Source organism: Tamandua tetradactyla, chromosome 1 (assembly GCF_023851605.1).
Source record: "Tamandua tetradactyla isolate mTamTet1 chromosome 1, mTamTet1.pri, whole genome shotgun sequence".
Taxonomy (NCBI): Eukaryota; Metazoa; Chordata; class Mammalia; order Pilosa; family Myrmecophagidae; genus Tamandua; species Tamandua tetradactyla.
The window spans coordinates 177,977,004-177,992,294 of NC_135327.1; the positions used below are offsets into that span (position 1 = coordinate 177,977,004).

Genomic DNA, 15,291 nt, shown 5'->3' on the forward strand with positions numbered 1-15,291 from the left:
AGTGCCTGGCACAGAGTAATTTTCCAATAGATATTTGTTTGCATAATTATTACAATCACCCAGGCCCACGTTTCAAGACTTTGAACACATACTTAGGCTGAGATCTGAGCATCTAATCAGGGTGAAAAGAGCATGAGAGCAATGGTCTCTGGTGTCCCAGAAGGTGTCAAGCCCAACAGCATGAAGATCAAGTAACTCTAGGTGATATGCCCCAGCAGGCTTGTAGTGGCTTTAATTATGTACCCAAGTTGGACATATTCTTGGTGTTGGTCAGCATTCTGTTGGGTGTAGACCTATTGTAAATAAGATCTCTTCAAGATGTTACTTCAGTTAAGGCATGGCCCATCTGAATCAAGTTGGGGTTTAATTAGGATCACTGGGGCCCTTTGTAAGTGGAGAGAAAGTCAAACAGCGAGGAGTCACAGGGAACAGCTAGAAGCTGTAAGTCAATGGAACCTGGAAGAAAAAGGAAAAGATGCCACCATATGCATTGCCATATGATGGAAAAGGCAGGAAATCCCAGAGATTGCGGGCCAGCCAGAAGATATCAACCCCAAGGATGAAGCAATCTATCTAAGCTCTGAAACTGTGAACCAATAAATTCCTGTTGTCAAGCTAATCCATTGTATGATATTTCTTTCAGTAGTTGGAAAACAAAAACAGAGTCCCTGGGCCTTTGTCAGGTCACAGAGGAAAGGCTCTAAATAGAGGTAATGAGGGATTCTCATGGAGACAGTTTCAGAGAGGATGCTGAAGTCACCTACTCCAATGCTCACCTCCATGCCTAACACTCTTTACTTCAGCCCAGTCACAAAAAAGAACTTCAGCAAGGACACATATGACTTTCCTGGGTACTAGGCACTTCCTCAAAAAATACTTAAAATTGTATTTGGCAACTAGGTTGGTGTAAAGGGAAATAAATTAATATTATATATTAAAATACAAATATATTAATATTATATATTAAATCATTTTATTTGACCTAAAAGTACATTTTCCTTCTGATTTTAAATGAAATTTAAACAACTTTGTGGACCCATAAAAGCATTGTGGGCCCTAGGCCTTGTGATATTGGGAGGCACCACCTAAGAATTATACTTGCTTAGAAATGGAGCGAGGCAAGAAACCACCAGATGAAGAACTGGGTGTTTGTTCCCTCCTACCTCTAGTACAGCACTGGCCCGTAGGGCACATTACATTCTACTACAGTGTTACTCAACTTCAGCAACATTGATATTTGAGCCAGATAATTCTTTGTTTGGGGTAGGGGGGGTCTGTCCTATGTACTGAAGGATGTTATGCAGCATCCCTGGCCCCTACCCACTAGATGCCAGTAATATCCTCCTCCCCTCTCTGCCCTCCATCAGTTTCGACTACCAAAACTGTCTCTGGGAATTGCCAAATGTCTCTCGTGTGTGTGGAGGAGCAACATCTCCCCTCCCCTACCCAGGTGAGAACCACCGTTGTAAGAGCATTGAGGGTTCCCACCGTTAAAGGCCCAACAGGGTCAATACCAGCCAACACGGGGAGGTGTTTGGGGTTGGAGACCAGTCCTTCTCTTCCGTGGGGCTAGAGCACAGGCACCCACTTTTCCTAACTCCTTCCCTTGGACCCGCATTGCTGTTGATGGAGAAAGTGTGGCATAGTATATGGAGCCCTGAGCGAGGGGGAGGAGAGCCCAGGCCTATGGCCCAGGCTCCTGGAGTCACGTCTGCTGAGCTCACCAAGGCACAACTCTGCAGAGTCATTTTGTCTCTGGGGCTCAGAAGAACTTTTGCTTATTAATGTTCTAACACTTAGATCCCAAAACATAAATATAAGGCTTCTGCTTCTGCTCATCTATTTAGTGATACTTTGACCATGCGTCATTCACCTGCTCCAGCAAGCCTTGCCTGAGCCCCCCCCCCCCCCCACCAGACTAGACCTACCCCCTCGGGGCCTCCTACAACACCAAAACACACCAGGCTGTAGGCACATGTTCCCTCACCAGTTCCCCCTAAAAGGCCATAAGGACCAGAAATTTCCATCATTTTCTATTTCTATGTCTAGCATATAGTTAGCATATAAATTTCTGTCAGATGATGAAAAACATGAATAAATGTATAAATTAATGACTAAAGAGAATATTTTGAATGGAATATTTTATAGATTCTTAACTTTAATTCTTGGAATGCTTGAAATATCACATTTATCCTATTTAGACTTCTGGAAAAAATAAAAAGAGGTATTGATACTGTGTGGTACTTGGGTCGTAGGTAAAAGTAGTTTTTTCCCCCTAAGAAGATGAAAGCCAGACAAAAGACAGACTGAGGGCTACTTCAGGGAGCTCTGGGCTCTTGAGCATGCATAGCAATGTTTTAAGGAGTGTACGGAACCCCAGAGGGCAGCAAGAAAACAAAAACAGGCTGAGTAAAAGGAGAGGGAGCATGTGTGTGAGAGGGAGAGAGTTGATAGATTCTGGATTAGGCAAAGAGGACAGAGAAGAGCATGCCGCTTGTAGTTGGACAGACATGATTCTGTCCCTCCAGGCTCAGTAACTATGGGCACACCACTTCACCGCCCTCAGGCTTCAGGCTCCTCATCTAAAAATCTGGGGCATTCGGCTTATCTCCGGGATGGTTGTGAGGAAACTTGGGGAAATGTGTGCTGGCTGGCCTGTATGGCAGCCCGTGGTGTGTCCTCGTGCATAAGGTCAACACGAGGCCGTGGCTGGTGCAGCTGTGTGCACTCTGCCTGCAAGCTCATCTCACACCCTCTCCCAGGAACTCTTGGAATTCTCTGAGGAGACTGGAAGTAAAGGGGAGGGAACTGCTGTGACTAGGAAGAATTGTTGGTTCTGGTCTTTCTTTTCTTTTCTCCTATTAGAGCAGGAACCATTGACTCACAGACTGTCCCCACCCTGATGGCTTCTGAGTATTCTTACTCCTGATTTTATCACAGAAATTATGAATTATATATTTGAATGTGGGTAAAATGGGAAATTTTAGGTGGTATACATGTTACCAGAATATAAATTTTAAAGATGCACATGGGACTATACAACACAAACGTTGAGCCCTAATGTAAACCATGGACTATAGTTAGCAGTACAATTATAGTAATATGCCTTCACCAGTGGTAACAAATGTATGACGCTAATATGTGGTGCTAATAATGGTGCAGGGGATGGCATATGGGAACTCTGTTTTCTGTATGATTTTTCTGTAAACGTACAACTTCTTTAAAAGGAAAAAAGGCATTAGGATGTGCATTGACATTTTATAGCACTTTACAGTTTGCAAAGAGCTTCCAATTCATGTTCTCATTTGATTTCTACCACAATCTTATTGCTCCATTTCACAGATGAGGAGATTGAGGCACAGTGACGTTATACAACTTGTCCAATGTCATACAGTAAGTGGAAGAGTGGAGCCCTCATGCTGCGGGGTCGAGGGCAGCGCCCTATCTCGCACACCAAGCTGCCTGCAGGAATCTCCCTATACAGTCAGGGACAGCCCTCCCGCTGCCTCCAAGCAGACAGCAAGAGCTGAGGGAGACCCTGGTGCAAGGAGAGCAGCAGTGGAAAGCCTGGGTGGATCCCTGGGGGCAGGGTAGATTCCTGCCTCCTCTGACACTGTCCGTACTCTACACAACCTTCTGGAAATTTCCTCTCAAAAAGTTCAACGGGACTGCCCAGCTTTCTCCAAATGTGGTTTTATCCTGTCTCTGTGCCTTTGCCCATGCTGTATTTCCCACTCAATTCTCACCGCCCTGCTTCTTCCACCTGCACCCTCCCTCAGAGAGAACAGATGTTCTCTCTTCCAAGAACTTTTCCTGATTTCCCCATCTGAAGTGATTTCTCTCTTGCATTCCCATCACACTTTGTTTCTCCACTATATAATTTACCATTCTCTCCCTTGTATCAGAAATATTTATTTACTCCCTTTTCGTCCAGCTAGGCCAGAAGCTTGCAGGGTTGGGAAGCTGTATTCTCCATGTTTAGGTCTCTAGAAGTTATTGGCAGGGCAACACGCATATGAAAACCAAAACTCAGAAAAGGGACTCCTTACTCCAGATGGTGAAACTGAGGCTTTAAGGACAATGAGGGAGGGACAAAAGAAGAAAAAACACTGAAGTGGGGGATGGATAGGCATCCCAGACTCCTCCACTTTGCAATTTACTCCAGGGAAGCCAAAAACTGTGGGAAACACCGTAGCCTATAGGAAAGCGAGTATTTATTTTCCAAGATTTCTTTTGGCTTTCATGAGATGGTGGTGGCAGAAAGACAGATAGAATTCTGAGGAGAGAAGAGGAGAATTCAGCTCTGGAGAGCCTATTACGCTTTCCAAGAGATGACCAGGGCCTCTTTCCAGGCAGGCTGACCAGCAGCTTGCAGGGTCTGGGTGGCACCTGTCCCACAGACATGGGACTGGGCCTCATGGGGCTGTAGCCCCTACCTGGCGGGGAGAAGTCCTTTCCCCCTGCAGTGGGAAGTAACAAAAACATAGGGTCTCCACTCAATGCCTCCGGATGGGTTGTTGTAACTTTACTTCTCAAGGCCTTAGATTCTTCACTTGTCACTGGATTATAGGAAGAAAATAAAGTACATAAAGTGCCTGGGGCATATTGGTTGCCTCTTCCCTCTCTCTTTTCCTTTGCTTAACTTCAGAAAAGGCTTCTGATGAGAGAAACCATAATGCTGGGAAAAGCTGGAAAACAAACTTTCCAATTCAACAGAGACCAAACAGTGAGTAAAGGGGAAGGGAACAGGATCTGTCACCTGCATAAATTGAGAAATCCAATCTTGGAATTCTTCCCCAGCCTTTTGTAAATTCATCACAGTTAAGCACTCAGGGAAGACTCTGTGTCTCCGCTATCAGTGACCCAAAGTGACAGGCCCTGGGGTGGAGGCTAAGGTCTGAGTGGGGAAGGCAGCTGCTTCTCCTGCTCAATCTAAACTTAACCTAAAACGTCCATCCTTAGCCTAATAATGAGCTAGGGCAGTGGGACTCCATGTGGCCACCCCCTCTGCACCCCTTCCTCAGAGCTTGCCTCCCTCTTTCCCTCTCTCTTCCAGCAGCACTCACCAAGGGGCTGGGGTGCTGGCAGCTGGGGTTGGCAGAGTTCATGGCAACCCAGGGTCTTCTCCTTCTGCCTTCCTCCGGGGAAGCAGGGCCGAGAAAAGTGAAAAAGGAATGGAGCTGTCCCAGTAGAGGAAGATTAATCTTCTAAAGCCTGATTCAGCACAGAGAGTGGGCTGTGGGGCTGCTGACACAATAAGGCCAGGCGGAACTCTGAGAGCTGGGAGACAGGGATCTTGGCTCCCGTCGTGAGGAGGGAGGGGCCTCCAGGTCTTTCGTCCCCTCCTCTGGTAACCCCACCTGCCAATCAGTAACAAACCCCACTTCCTGCCCTGCCTGGTACGCTGCAGGGGGTCGAGGTGCATTCACCTTCAGTGACTGTTTCATAATTTGAAGTTTTGTTCATTACAGAGACATTACGGATCCTCCATAGCACTAAGGAAACAAATCAGGACATTTTCTGACAGGGTGTGACATGAATGCGCTTTCCAGAAACAAGATTCCAGGGGGCAGGAGGTGTAGGGGATGAGTGTGAGGCTTTGGGTTAAACATAGAGGCGGTTTAGTTTTGTAAAGCATTCCTAGAGGACCGGTTGAGCGGGAAGGAAAAATAGCCTACCAGCCTGGCCCCTGGAAATGAATTAATCCTGTCATTAATGAGGGAAGGTGTGTTATTTGTTGACCTGGGAGCAGCCTCCCCGAGGCTCGTGGCTGCATAAAGGCTCTCCAATGACCTAGGTGACAGTCTGAGAAAAATAATGCCTCCAATATTTGAGTTTTGCTTTCCTACCTCTAGGATGTACTTAATAACCCACTTTTTAGTGAGAGAAGTCCTGGAAAGCATTGCCTTTCTCCTATTCTGCAGAGGCACTTGAAAGACTTCTCAAAAACTACTGATGAACTCCACTCCATATAGCCCAAAGAAAGCCAAGTACCAGTTACTCATGTTAGTGCAGCATTCTGGAATAGATGGCCCTGGGTCCAAAGTTTCAGGAAACGTATGGCAGAACCCACACAAAAGTCGATGGGAAGTGCTCCTAGAGGAAGCCCTGAAAAGCATGACAATGAAATGTTTTAAAAGGGAGGCAGCAGACCTAGTTTGGGCTGTGACAGAAAAGCCAAGTTCAGAAGAGTCAAAAGCTACTAAGTAGCTGAAGTTTAATGCATACTTACTATATACATTGTGCTCCACCTTTATGTGTTTTATCTTATTGAAATCTTTGTAAGAAACCTAGCATTCTTATCCTTATTTTACAGATTAAGAAATTCAGGTGTTGATGTAAGGCTCTTAGCCTGAGTTTCATAGTAAATAAAGTAACTGAGATCCAAACCTGGGCAGTCTTATTCTACAGTTCATGGGGTCAAGGAGATGACAAATGGAGAACTGCAAACCCTGTGGGTCTGAAAATGGGGAGGACACTGCATCTGCAGGGAAAAAGTCTACACCAGAAAGGGTCCACTGAGGTTGATTCTGTAAGCATGGCCACAGAGAGGGATTCCCCACCTTATCCCTGAAAGAAAACGTGGATCCTCCACAGCTGATGCCCAGGAGCCCCAAGTCAGCTCAGAAATGGAAGTAACAGCATTTAGCCTCTGGAAGGTATGGATTCCTGCTGCTGTTGAGTTCTCCTGAAAACCTAAGTGTGCAGTTCCCTGGGCTGTGTGAGTAAAGGCTGTGAGGACAGGGAGCAGATGCCCACATTCATTGCTTCATTGCTACATGAAGCAACAGTCCTGGTTGGTCCATGAGTCACAGTGAGGAGATACCTTCAGTCCACCACAACCCATACCCTCACAGACATGCGGGCATGAGCAAACTTGAGTTCACTTTGTATATACCATTACACTGTCACTTTTAGGTGTAAAGTGGAAGAAGGAGATTTCTCAGACTCTGCTCTTCCCATCCTTAATGTTCTTTCTTGACCATGCCCCTTGCTTTCCCTGCCATTGCTTAGGGGTACAATTAAATTCTCTTGTAGCTTGCAGTAAAGTGGTGCAGGATTAGCTACATTTGAGGTACGTCACAAAGACAATTTCCTACTACTACTTCATTTGGTTACCTGTTAAAGTGTTTTCAGGCCATTCTTCACTCTTCATTCTCAAGGCCCCTCTTCTGGGCCTGACATTTTGCATCTCACACAGTTCTTCACACTAGTCCTTGTTGCTTTCACTCTTTGCCTTGTGGACACTGCTGCTGTCCCTGCCTTCCTCAACAGCTCAGATGGGGTATCAAGCCATAGTTTTTCCCTTCCTTTGTCTTCTACCCTTCAGAAGTCATGTCCACAGACTGTGAACCCTTCACTCATCATTGGCATGACCTGGCTTCTCACTACCATGTCTCACACTAAAGCCACTGTGGAACCTGCAACTCTTCCCCAGCCTCAGCTTCCCCAGATGGTGGCCTTGCAGATTTCAAAGTTGGAAAACAGATTGCCAATATTTAATTGCTGCTCCCAGTTCCCCTTTCTCAGTAGGAGCAGTTCCCTCAGCCAGCTAAGGTGTCTTCATGATTCCGACTCTTCCTTTATACTCTGGTTCCTTATACTCAGAGTAGAGGGGTGTTGCAGTAGGCTGAACAGAGCAGAGAAAAATAAAAATCAGAAGGGATTCTACTGCAGTGGCTTCCCTGGAGTGAGAGATCCTGGGCTGCCAGACCTCATCACCTCAAAGGTATTGAGTTCAATATTATATCTCTCTTGCTTATTCACCTGGGCCTGATCACCAGTCTGCAGCCTTCTGGTGCCAGTTCATTATTCACTTAGCATAGGACAGTGTTCCAGAGTCCTTCTTGGCAACCCATAATACTATCTAGGAAATCAAGGACTGCCTAAGGGCATAAACCAGGGAAGTTCTAGGAACCACCATGGCAGGAACTCATGGATCATGGGCTTTATCTTTTAGGGCAATACTGTCAGGGGACCCATCTGCACTAGTCGTCCTGTGCCATCACTCAAAATTCTGATTCCAAGAAGAAAGGATCTGATTGGCCCAGCCTGGGTTCTGTACCTTTTCCTGTAAGCAGCCAACAGGGCATGGGGCGGAGGTGGGGAACTTTGACTGGCAGTTACCCAGAAATCACATGGAAATGAAATGGGGCAGTTAGCCCAAAGGAAAGGGAAGGAGGCCAGGAGGAAGATGCTAGAAGGAAGTGGCCACTCCCAAGTTACTATGATAGGGAGTATCCTAGATGAAGAAGTTCAGTGATTTTTTTCCATGCAAATTCTGTGGTATTGCAGCAGGTGCAATACCATTTGGTCACGTTATCAGTAAAAGTACAAGGGAGTGTACCTGGTTCATATGCTTCATTTTGTTGATGATTAAGCAGTTTCCACTTCTATCTTCTCCATCTGAGCACACACCCAGGAAAGTCATTAACTGCTGTCCCTTAAGAAATAGAAGCTTAATATAGCTGGTGGGGCCCCATTTTTTAATTACTAATGAAATGTTTTTTGCATAGTTATTTTCATCTCTCCTCTCCACTTAGTCTACAGAGCCCCAGAACATAGCCACACCTCCTAAGAAAGCAGGCAGGAACCCTGAACTGCTTGAGTTTAAGAACAATAATGGTTGATTTCTTGCACCTTGGCTTTTTGGACCCCCGATTTTTCCTACTCCCTATGTAGGAACTCACTCAGTTGGCTGAGACTCCTCAGGCAGAATTATGTCTACACCACGGAGTTACTACAAACCTGAGAATGAGAGCCAAGCATTTGAGAGCCAAGCATTTGAGGTAGGGCTGAACCTGGGACCTCTGTGGACAGAGATATGGAGCCTCTCAGAAGCTGGCATTCAGGATTCACTTCCAGGCTGCATTGGACAGGCTGTTACAGGATGCTTTAAATGCCTATGGCAGATCCAGGGCTATTGACATGAAGATGAAGAGTGTTAGGTGCTGCAGACCAGATTAAACCCTGGTTCTGGGGAAAATACCTAGAAAGAGAAGGGGGAAAGATGATTTTTATGCTTCCTATGCCAGTCTTCAAATTTCTTAAAGAACGATCCCTCTTCTTAGACAGGGAAGGGGCTGTTACAAAGGTACCTGCAAGGGATTTACCCTCCAGGGCAGTGGGGTTTTCTCAAGAACTGTCATCCCTGACTGTCGCTTGGCAGGAGTCATGATCCCTGGGTGGGGTACCTCTAGCTGAGGCAGCTGAGGCTGAGAAGCTCCCAGGGCCCACCAAACAGACAGAAGGCCTGGCCTCAATGCAGAGATGGGGTTTAGGGGAGGAATCTGGTCCCATAGCAAAGTCTGAGGGAGCAAGGTATAGTTCTAAGACAGCGCTGAAGAACTTCAGGCCTGCAAGTGTCCCTTTTCGCTGTGCTTCTAGGAGTTATTGACATTTCATGAGAATCTCAATGCATAATCATGAACTCTAGCTAAACGTGTAAAACCAAGATGTGCTGGGGCAAGTTTCAGGAGACGAGGGGCAGAAGAGGCAGGAGCTGCAAGGGTCCCACAAGATACTAGGTCCAGTGTACTCCGTATTCCTCCTGTGCCAGAGAGCTGTGGCCTGGGGACTCTGGCAACAACTGATGAAGCAGGTATGGTTGTCGGTTTGGGACAGGAGAGAGCTCACATTTCCTACTATCTTTAAGGTTAAAAAACACAGGGAAAGCACGACCCACATAGACAGGACATTCAAGAGGCTTAAGCAGTTTCAAGAAAAATTCTGCTGGATCCTACCCACCTAGGTAAGACATTCAAGAGGCTTACCTGCTTTCAAAAAAAGTTCTGCTGGGTCCCTGGTAGAGGAAAAGAAGGAGAAAGGACTAGAGGGGAGAGGAGGAGGGATGTGGAGTGACAGGAGGGATGGACCCAGTAGCCAGTCTCGTCTACCTGTCCCTGAGAGATTCCAGGGAAAATATCACTCACAGTGTGGGGCAGTCACACTGTGACTCTATGTGGGGCAGAACCTGATATAATATGTCAAAAATAACCTTTTTTTCTCAAGTATTTTCCTCTTCTCTTCCTTCTGACCCTCAAAAGAAAGCAAACTTGGTCCATTGCCTCATAAAGGCAGAAAGCAAAAGTACCTGCAGTTTGCTTTTTTCTTTTGGTTTCTTTGTATCTGAAAGTTTTAATCCCTTCAGGAGATAATACAACATACCACAGGCAAAAATATCTTTAGGGAAGAAGAGATTTCACCTGGCACCTAGTTGGGGCAATAGTGACCATTTCAGAGGGGAAATGGTGAAAGCAGGGGTGTTTGAGGGTGGCTGTGCCCCACTTCCTGGGTGAGAGTCCAGGTGGGAAAGAAGACCCAGAGAGGAACAATCAGCATGTTAGGGTCACATAGCCAGGGCCTCAGACAGCACCCCCTTAAGAACTGGAGCAGCTCAATGACTCCTGGATCCCAAAGCCCGATTTGAAGGTGTTCAAGATGGGCCTGAAGAAACAAGGGGCTTTAAGTGTGGACATATATGAACTGAAGAAAATGGACCTGACAGACGACAGACACTTCGTGGGACATCTCGTGAGGACACATGACTAATGGCCACATGGGACCTTTCCTAAAGACTTGTCACTGTCTAAGTGCTCCAGATCCTAGCCACAAAGCCTAGGAAAGGGGAGGAACCCCACCTGGAAGGTTGAACTTCTACTGCCATGGCAGAATGGAGGTCCAAATGTTCTGTTCTTTTTGCCCATCTGAGTTTTTCTTTTGTTTGACTGAAAATCATACCTGTTATGGACACTTTAATGAGAAAGGAAAGCTGAGCTTCTGGATCACCAGAAAATTTCACCAGGAGTAGCCATAGACAGTAACCGCTGTGCACGTGTGGGACATGAACAAAGCAGGATCAGGGTATCTGTCATTTGGACACTTCACTTCCATCAGATGCTCAAATTGAAGACCAGCTATCAAGGATGATTCCCACGGTTCTGACCCTTCATTGCACCTTTCTCCTTATTATACTTATATAAGTGGTACCTTGGCACTGAGCCCTATTTCAGTTCCATCACTACTCAAGACTGCAGCTGAGGGTTATGGAGCCCAGGGCTGAAGACCCTCTAAGCTCCTGCATGTCCTCCCTATTGTAATATGATACACCGGCTCCTCTTTGTAATAGATATAGCTGGGAGATATGGGAGCCTAGGGCCGAAGACCTTCTAAGATCTGGCATGTGTAGAATTCCCTTGTGATTGGCTTTATAAGAAAAGAGTAGTGGTTTTGGCCTCTGGCTCCTATGCCAATCAATTCCTCTTAACACAAGTTTGACCTAAGACCTCTTACATGCAGTATACATTTTCTCTCAATTCTGAGGGGCTGATAACATGGAGCTTAGATTACATTTTAAAGAGCACACCCTGTATTTCTGAAGAGCACATGAGATGATTGTATTAGGTGGTTTCTGACCAGCTCTGATCAAGACCCATATGTCCTCAGTCCTCTGCTGAATGTCAGCCTGCTAAAATGTTCATAGTCTGACTTTAGGTCCTATTAGTCTTTTATGGGTTGAATTGTGAACTCTGGAAGGAAGCATAAAAGAAACTAAGGCCCAGACAAGGAAAGAACCTGTTTGGTCTCTGCTGTCATTTTGGTGAATGATACAAATATCCACCACACCACCCAAGCCAGAACCTAAGCACCATTCTTGTTAACTGGTCTACCATATACAGTTCTCCCAAATCTTCCTCCTAAATATTTCCATATGACTCCCATTCCTGTCTAGTGGTCACAAATATACTATCCCCATCTAAACCACCTTCTTTGTTTTTCCTTCAATATTACATTAACGTCATTATGTGTCTCTTCATAGCTCCTTCTATTCCACCAACTGATTTTATGCAGTCTGGATAAACTCTCTAAATCCTAAATCTGGCCAATTTATTCCCATATAGAAAACCATTCCTGATTCTTTTTGCCTTAAGCGAAAATTAAAACTCCTTGGCATGGCTTATGGTATCCATTGTGATATGTCTTCTCCAAGTTTCATCACTCACCATTTCCCCTGCCATACAGTATCTGTGCATGTAGTAAATACTTGATGACTAGCAGTTGGACTGAATCAAATTACCAAGGTTATTCAGCAGCTCTCAGTCATCAACTTGTGACTCTGATCTCTCGGACCAGGTCTTTTTCAAGAAAGAGGTGAGCCTCCACGTTCCTCTTTCATTGTCTGTGCTCTGTCTACAAAATAATAGGGGATTTCTGAAAGTACAGCCCAGGTTCTGGTCTTCTCTGCTTGGACAATGTAAGGCTGACCATTTGCTGGGCAGACCCACAGGCAGGAAGTGTTGCTATCATTGACACAGAGGGAGGGGCAGGACTGGATTTTCTCTAAACGTTTAGATATTGTATCTCCATTACCGAGAGTGAAACAATCCCTCAGAGAGGAGTGAGGCTTATCCAAGATCTTTGACCATCATGCCAGATGGAGAGGTTTTGAGTTTCTCATCAAAAACATTGCTTACTAGAGCAGCGCTTACCCTTGCCACTGTCTCTTTCATAAAGGCCTTAAAAATTCTTCTTCCATAAAAAGGGTCCATAAAAAAGGGGAAAGGAAGATTTCTGAGGAGAGTGTGTTAAATAAAGCCTTCCAATACCATTTTTCTACATACACTTTGCTACTTGGCAGAAAAAATAAACTGAAACTGGAGCTGAGAGAAAAGGGAGAGACAATGCCAGAGTCTTAGAGAAAATGGGTACGAAATAGCTTAGAACTTAGGAGGGTCACTACAGCTTGAGTCACTTGCTTCTTAGTCACACAGCTTCTGGTCTGTGGCTAAGACTGACAGTCATAAAGGTCAGTACTCATTGATGTCTCCTGCCCTTCCTTAGATCTGCTTCAGTTGACTCAACATACATTGACAGCTGGGAAGGGGGAAATGGATGTCAATACCAAAGCATCAACCCAATCAGACGCAGTAACTTGGGTTTGTGGAGAGGGAAAATGTCAAGGGATATCTTGGGCCACTGGGCCAATCACATTTCTTCTAAGACAGGCTGATAAAGGTGACTTCACTGGCCTGGAAATCCTCATTAGATAGAAAGTCTTTGATGGGGTGCTGTGGGTGTTTGGAGGGTAGAGGTAGGGGAAGAATGAGAAACATGAAATGATGGGGCAAGACAGGCATAAATCAAAATGCATCATAGGTTTAGCTGAAGATGGAGCTTTGTTTATGTGTGGTCATGTTAAATTTTAAGCTTAAATCAGGCACTCCTTGAATAGCAATGAAGGTTCAGAAGCCTTGGGAATTGGAAGGCATTGTCTTGACATTGAATGAATGAAGGATCAGCTCAAAAGCATAAGCATGTAAGTGGGAAAATGGTAGAGTAGGAAGCTCCAAGTATCAGTCCTTCTACCAGAACAACCATTAAAGAAACAAGAACTGTCTGAATCAACTATTTCAAAACTCTGGAGTCTAGTAGAATACATACGGCATCCAGGGAAGAGAAGAAGGAAGAGGCTGGTAAATTATGTTAAATACTAGTAAACCGCTCTCTCTGCATGGAGGTTACTTTTATATTCCCACTCTTATGGTAGGCAGCAGTGGGGTCCATCCCATGGCGTAGTATGCTAGTGCCAGGAAGGAACATAAAAATCCAGTTCCTCAAGATCTGGGTGTGTGTGGGGCAATCACTGATCACTGCTTTGGATTAGCTACTTTGGATCACTGTGGGGCCAGTTCTGAGTGAGCTATTGTTTTAACCCATCCCAGATAAAGGTGGCAGAATAGATTTAAAGACAGTCTGCCCCCTCAGAGCTGCAGAGGACGGGTTGCAGCTGGGAAAGGGTTGTATTTGCTGGGAAAATGAGTCAAGAAAGCAGAACTTTGCAGAGCCATAGAAGAAGGTCCTGGCCCCCTCTCTCATTCCCATTGAGGGTAGCTTGGAGCCAGCTGGTACTCTGCTTGTGGGTCCCTGTTCTTGCTCCGGATGGGAAAGGCTGACTTGGGAAATTTCTCTCTGGTGTGCCCCTTTCCCTCTGCCCCGAACACCCATAATTTGCTCCAGGCATAAGCAGCTTGAGACAAAGAAAGCAGTATAAAAAACAAATTGGAGCAGATGGCCTGGAGCAAAGGCTTAGATACTTTAAGTCCTGCAGTAGAACACCCTGGAGAGAGAGAAGGTCTGTTTCTTGGGAAGTAGAAGGGGTATTCCAACTCCTGCAAACATAGGAACTCCTATGGCCACTAGGAAGCACAAGCCCAGGACAAGACACAGACCCAGAAATGACAGGGAGAATTCTTGCTCTTTGCATTTGCCTTCGGCTGACTTTTCTGATAGGAAGGCTGAACTCAGACAGAGAACACCAGCCAACACAAAGCCAGTTTCCAATGACAGATGTTTTTTGCTTAGGTTTACTTGGATTGTTAATCAATTAATTAAAACTCCTGACATTCAAGAAAATCTGTCATATCACCAGCTGGTTATAAACTTAAAAGACAGACATATCAAGGAATAAATACCAGAGTTAATATTTTAAAATATTAAAATTTACAGTATGCAACAAAAGGTTACAAGACAAACAAAGAGGAAATGATGGCCTGTCTAAAAGAAGAAGATAAAAATCCAAAAATATCAATACAGAAGACCAGTTGTGGACATACCAGACAAAGACTTTAAAACTTATTTTAAATATGGCTCAATGCCATAAAGAAAAACACTGAGAAAGAACTAAAAGACACAAGGAAAACAATAAATGGATATATTTGAATCTCAATAAAGAGATAGAAATGTTAAGAAGGAACAAAATAGAAGTACTGTGGTTGAAGACCACAACGCCTGAAATGAAAAATACGCAGGAACATGTCAACAGCAGATTTGAGCTGGCAAAAGAAAGAATCAGTGAATTCAAAGACAAGACAATTGAAATGTGTCAGGCTGAGGAGCAGAAAGAAAAAAGAATTATAAAAGGCAAAAATAGCCTAAGACACTCTGGGACACATTAAGTGTACCAATGTAGACATTGTGGGAGTCCCAGAAGGAGAAGAAAGAGAGAAAGGGGCAGATGGAATATTCAAAGAAATAATGACAGAAAACTCCCCAAACTTAGCAAAAGATGTGAATGTGCACATATAAGAAGCCAAGAGAACATCAAACAGGATAAACTTGAACAAATCTACTCCCTGTCACATAGTGACCAAACTGTCGAATGCAAAGGACAAGGAAAGGGTTCTGAAAGCTGCAAGAGAAAAGCAACATGTCATGTACAAGGGATTTCCAATTAGATTTAATTAAAAAGGGAAATGTTCCAGGGGTGTGAGCTACCCTGGCTATATGGGCCCT

At 44.9% G+C, this 15,291-nt stretch overlaps 1 protein-coding gene across 4 annotated transcripts in view; it reads right to left on the reverse strand.

Moving 5' to 3' along the window:
• The window catches only part of LOC143667097 (solute carrier family 23 member 2-like), a 52,826-nt gene extending 47,532 nt beyond the window's left edge, over positions 1-5,294 (reverse strand). For all 4 annotated transcript variants that reach the window (XM_077141010.1, XM_077140939.1, XM_077141098.1 and 1 more), the window contains exon 1: positions 5,067-5,294. In XM_077141010.1, the coding sequence (XP_076997125.1) occupies positions 5,067-5,108 (42 nt within the window). In that variant the 5' untranslated portion in view covers positions 5,109-5,294. The remainder of the gene's footprint in view (positions 1-5,066) is intronic.
• Between the last annotated feature and the right edge of the window lie 9,997 nt (positions 5,295-15,291).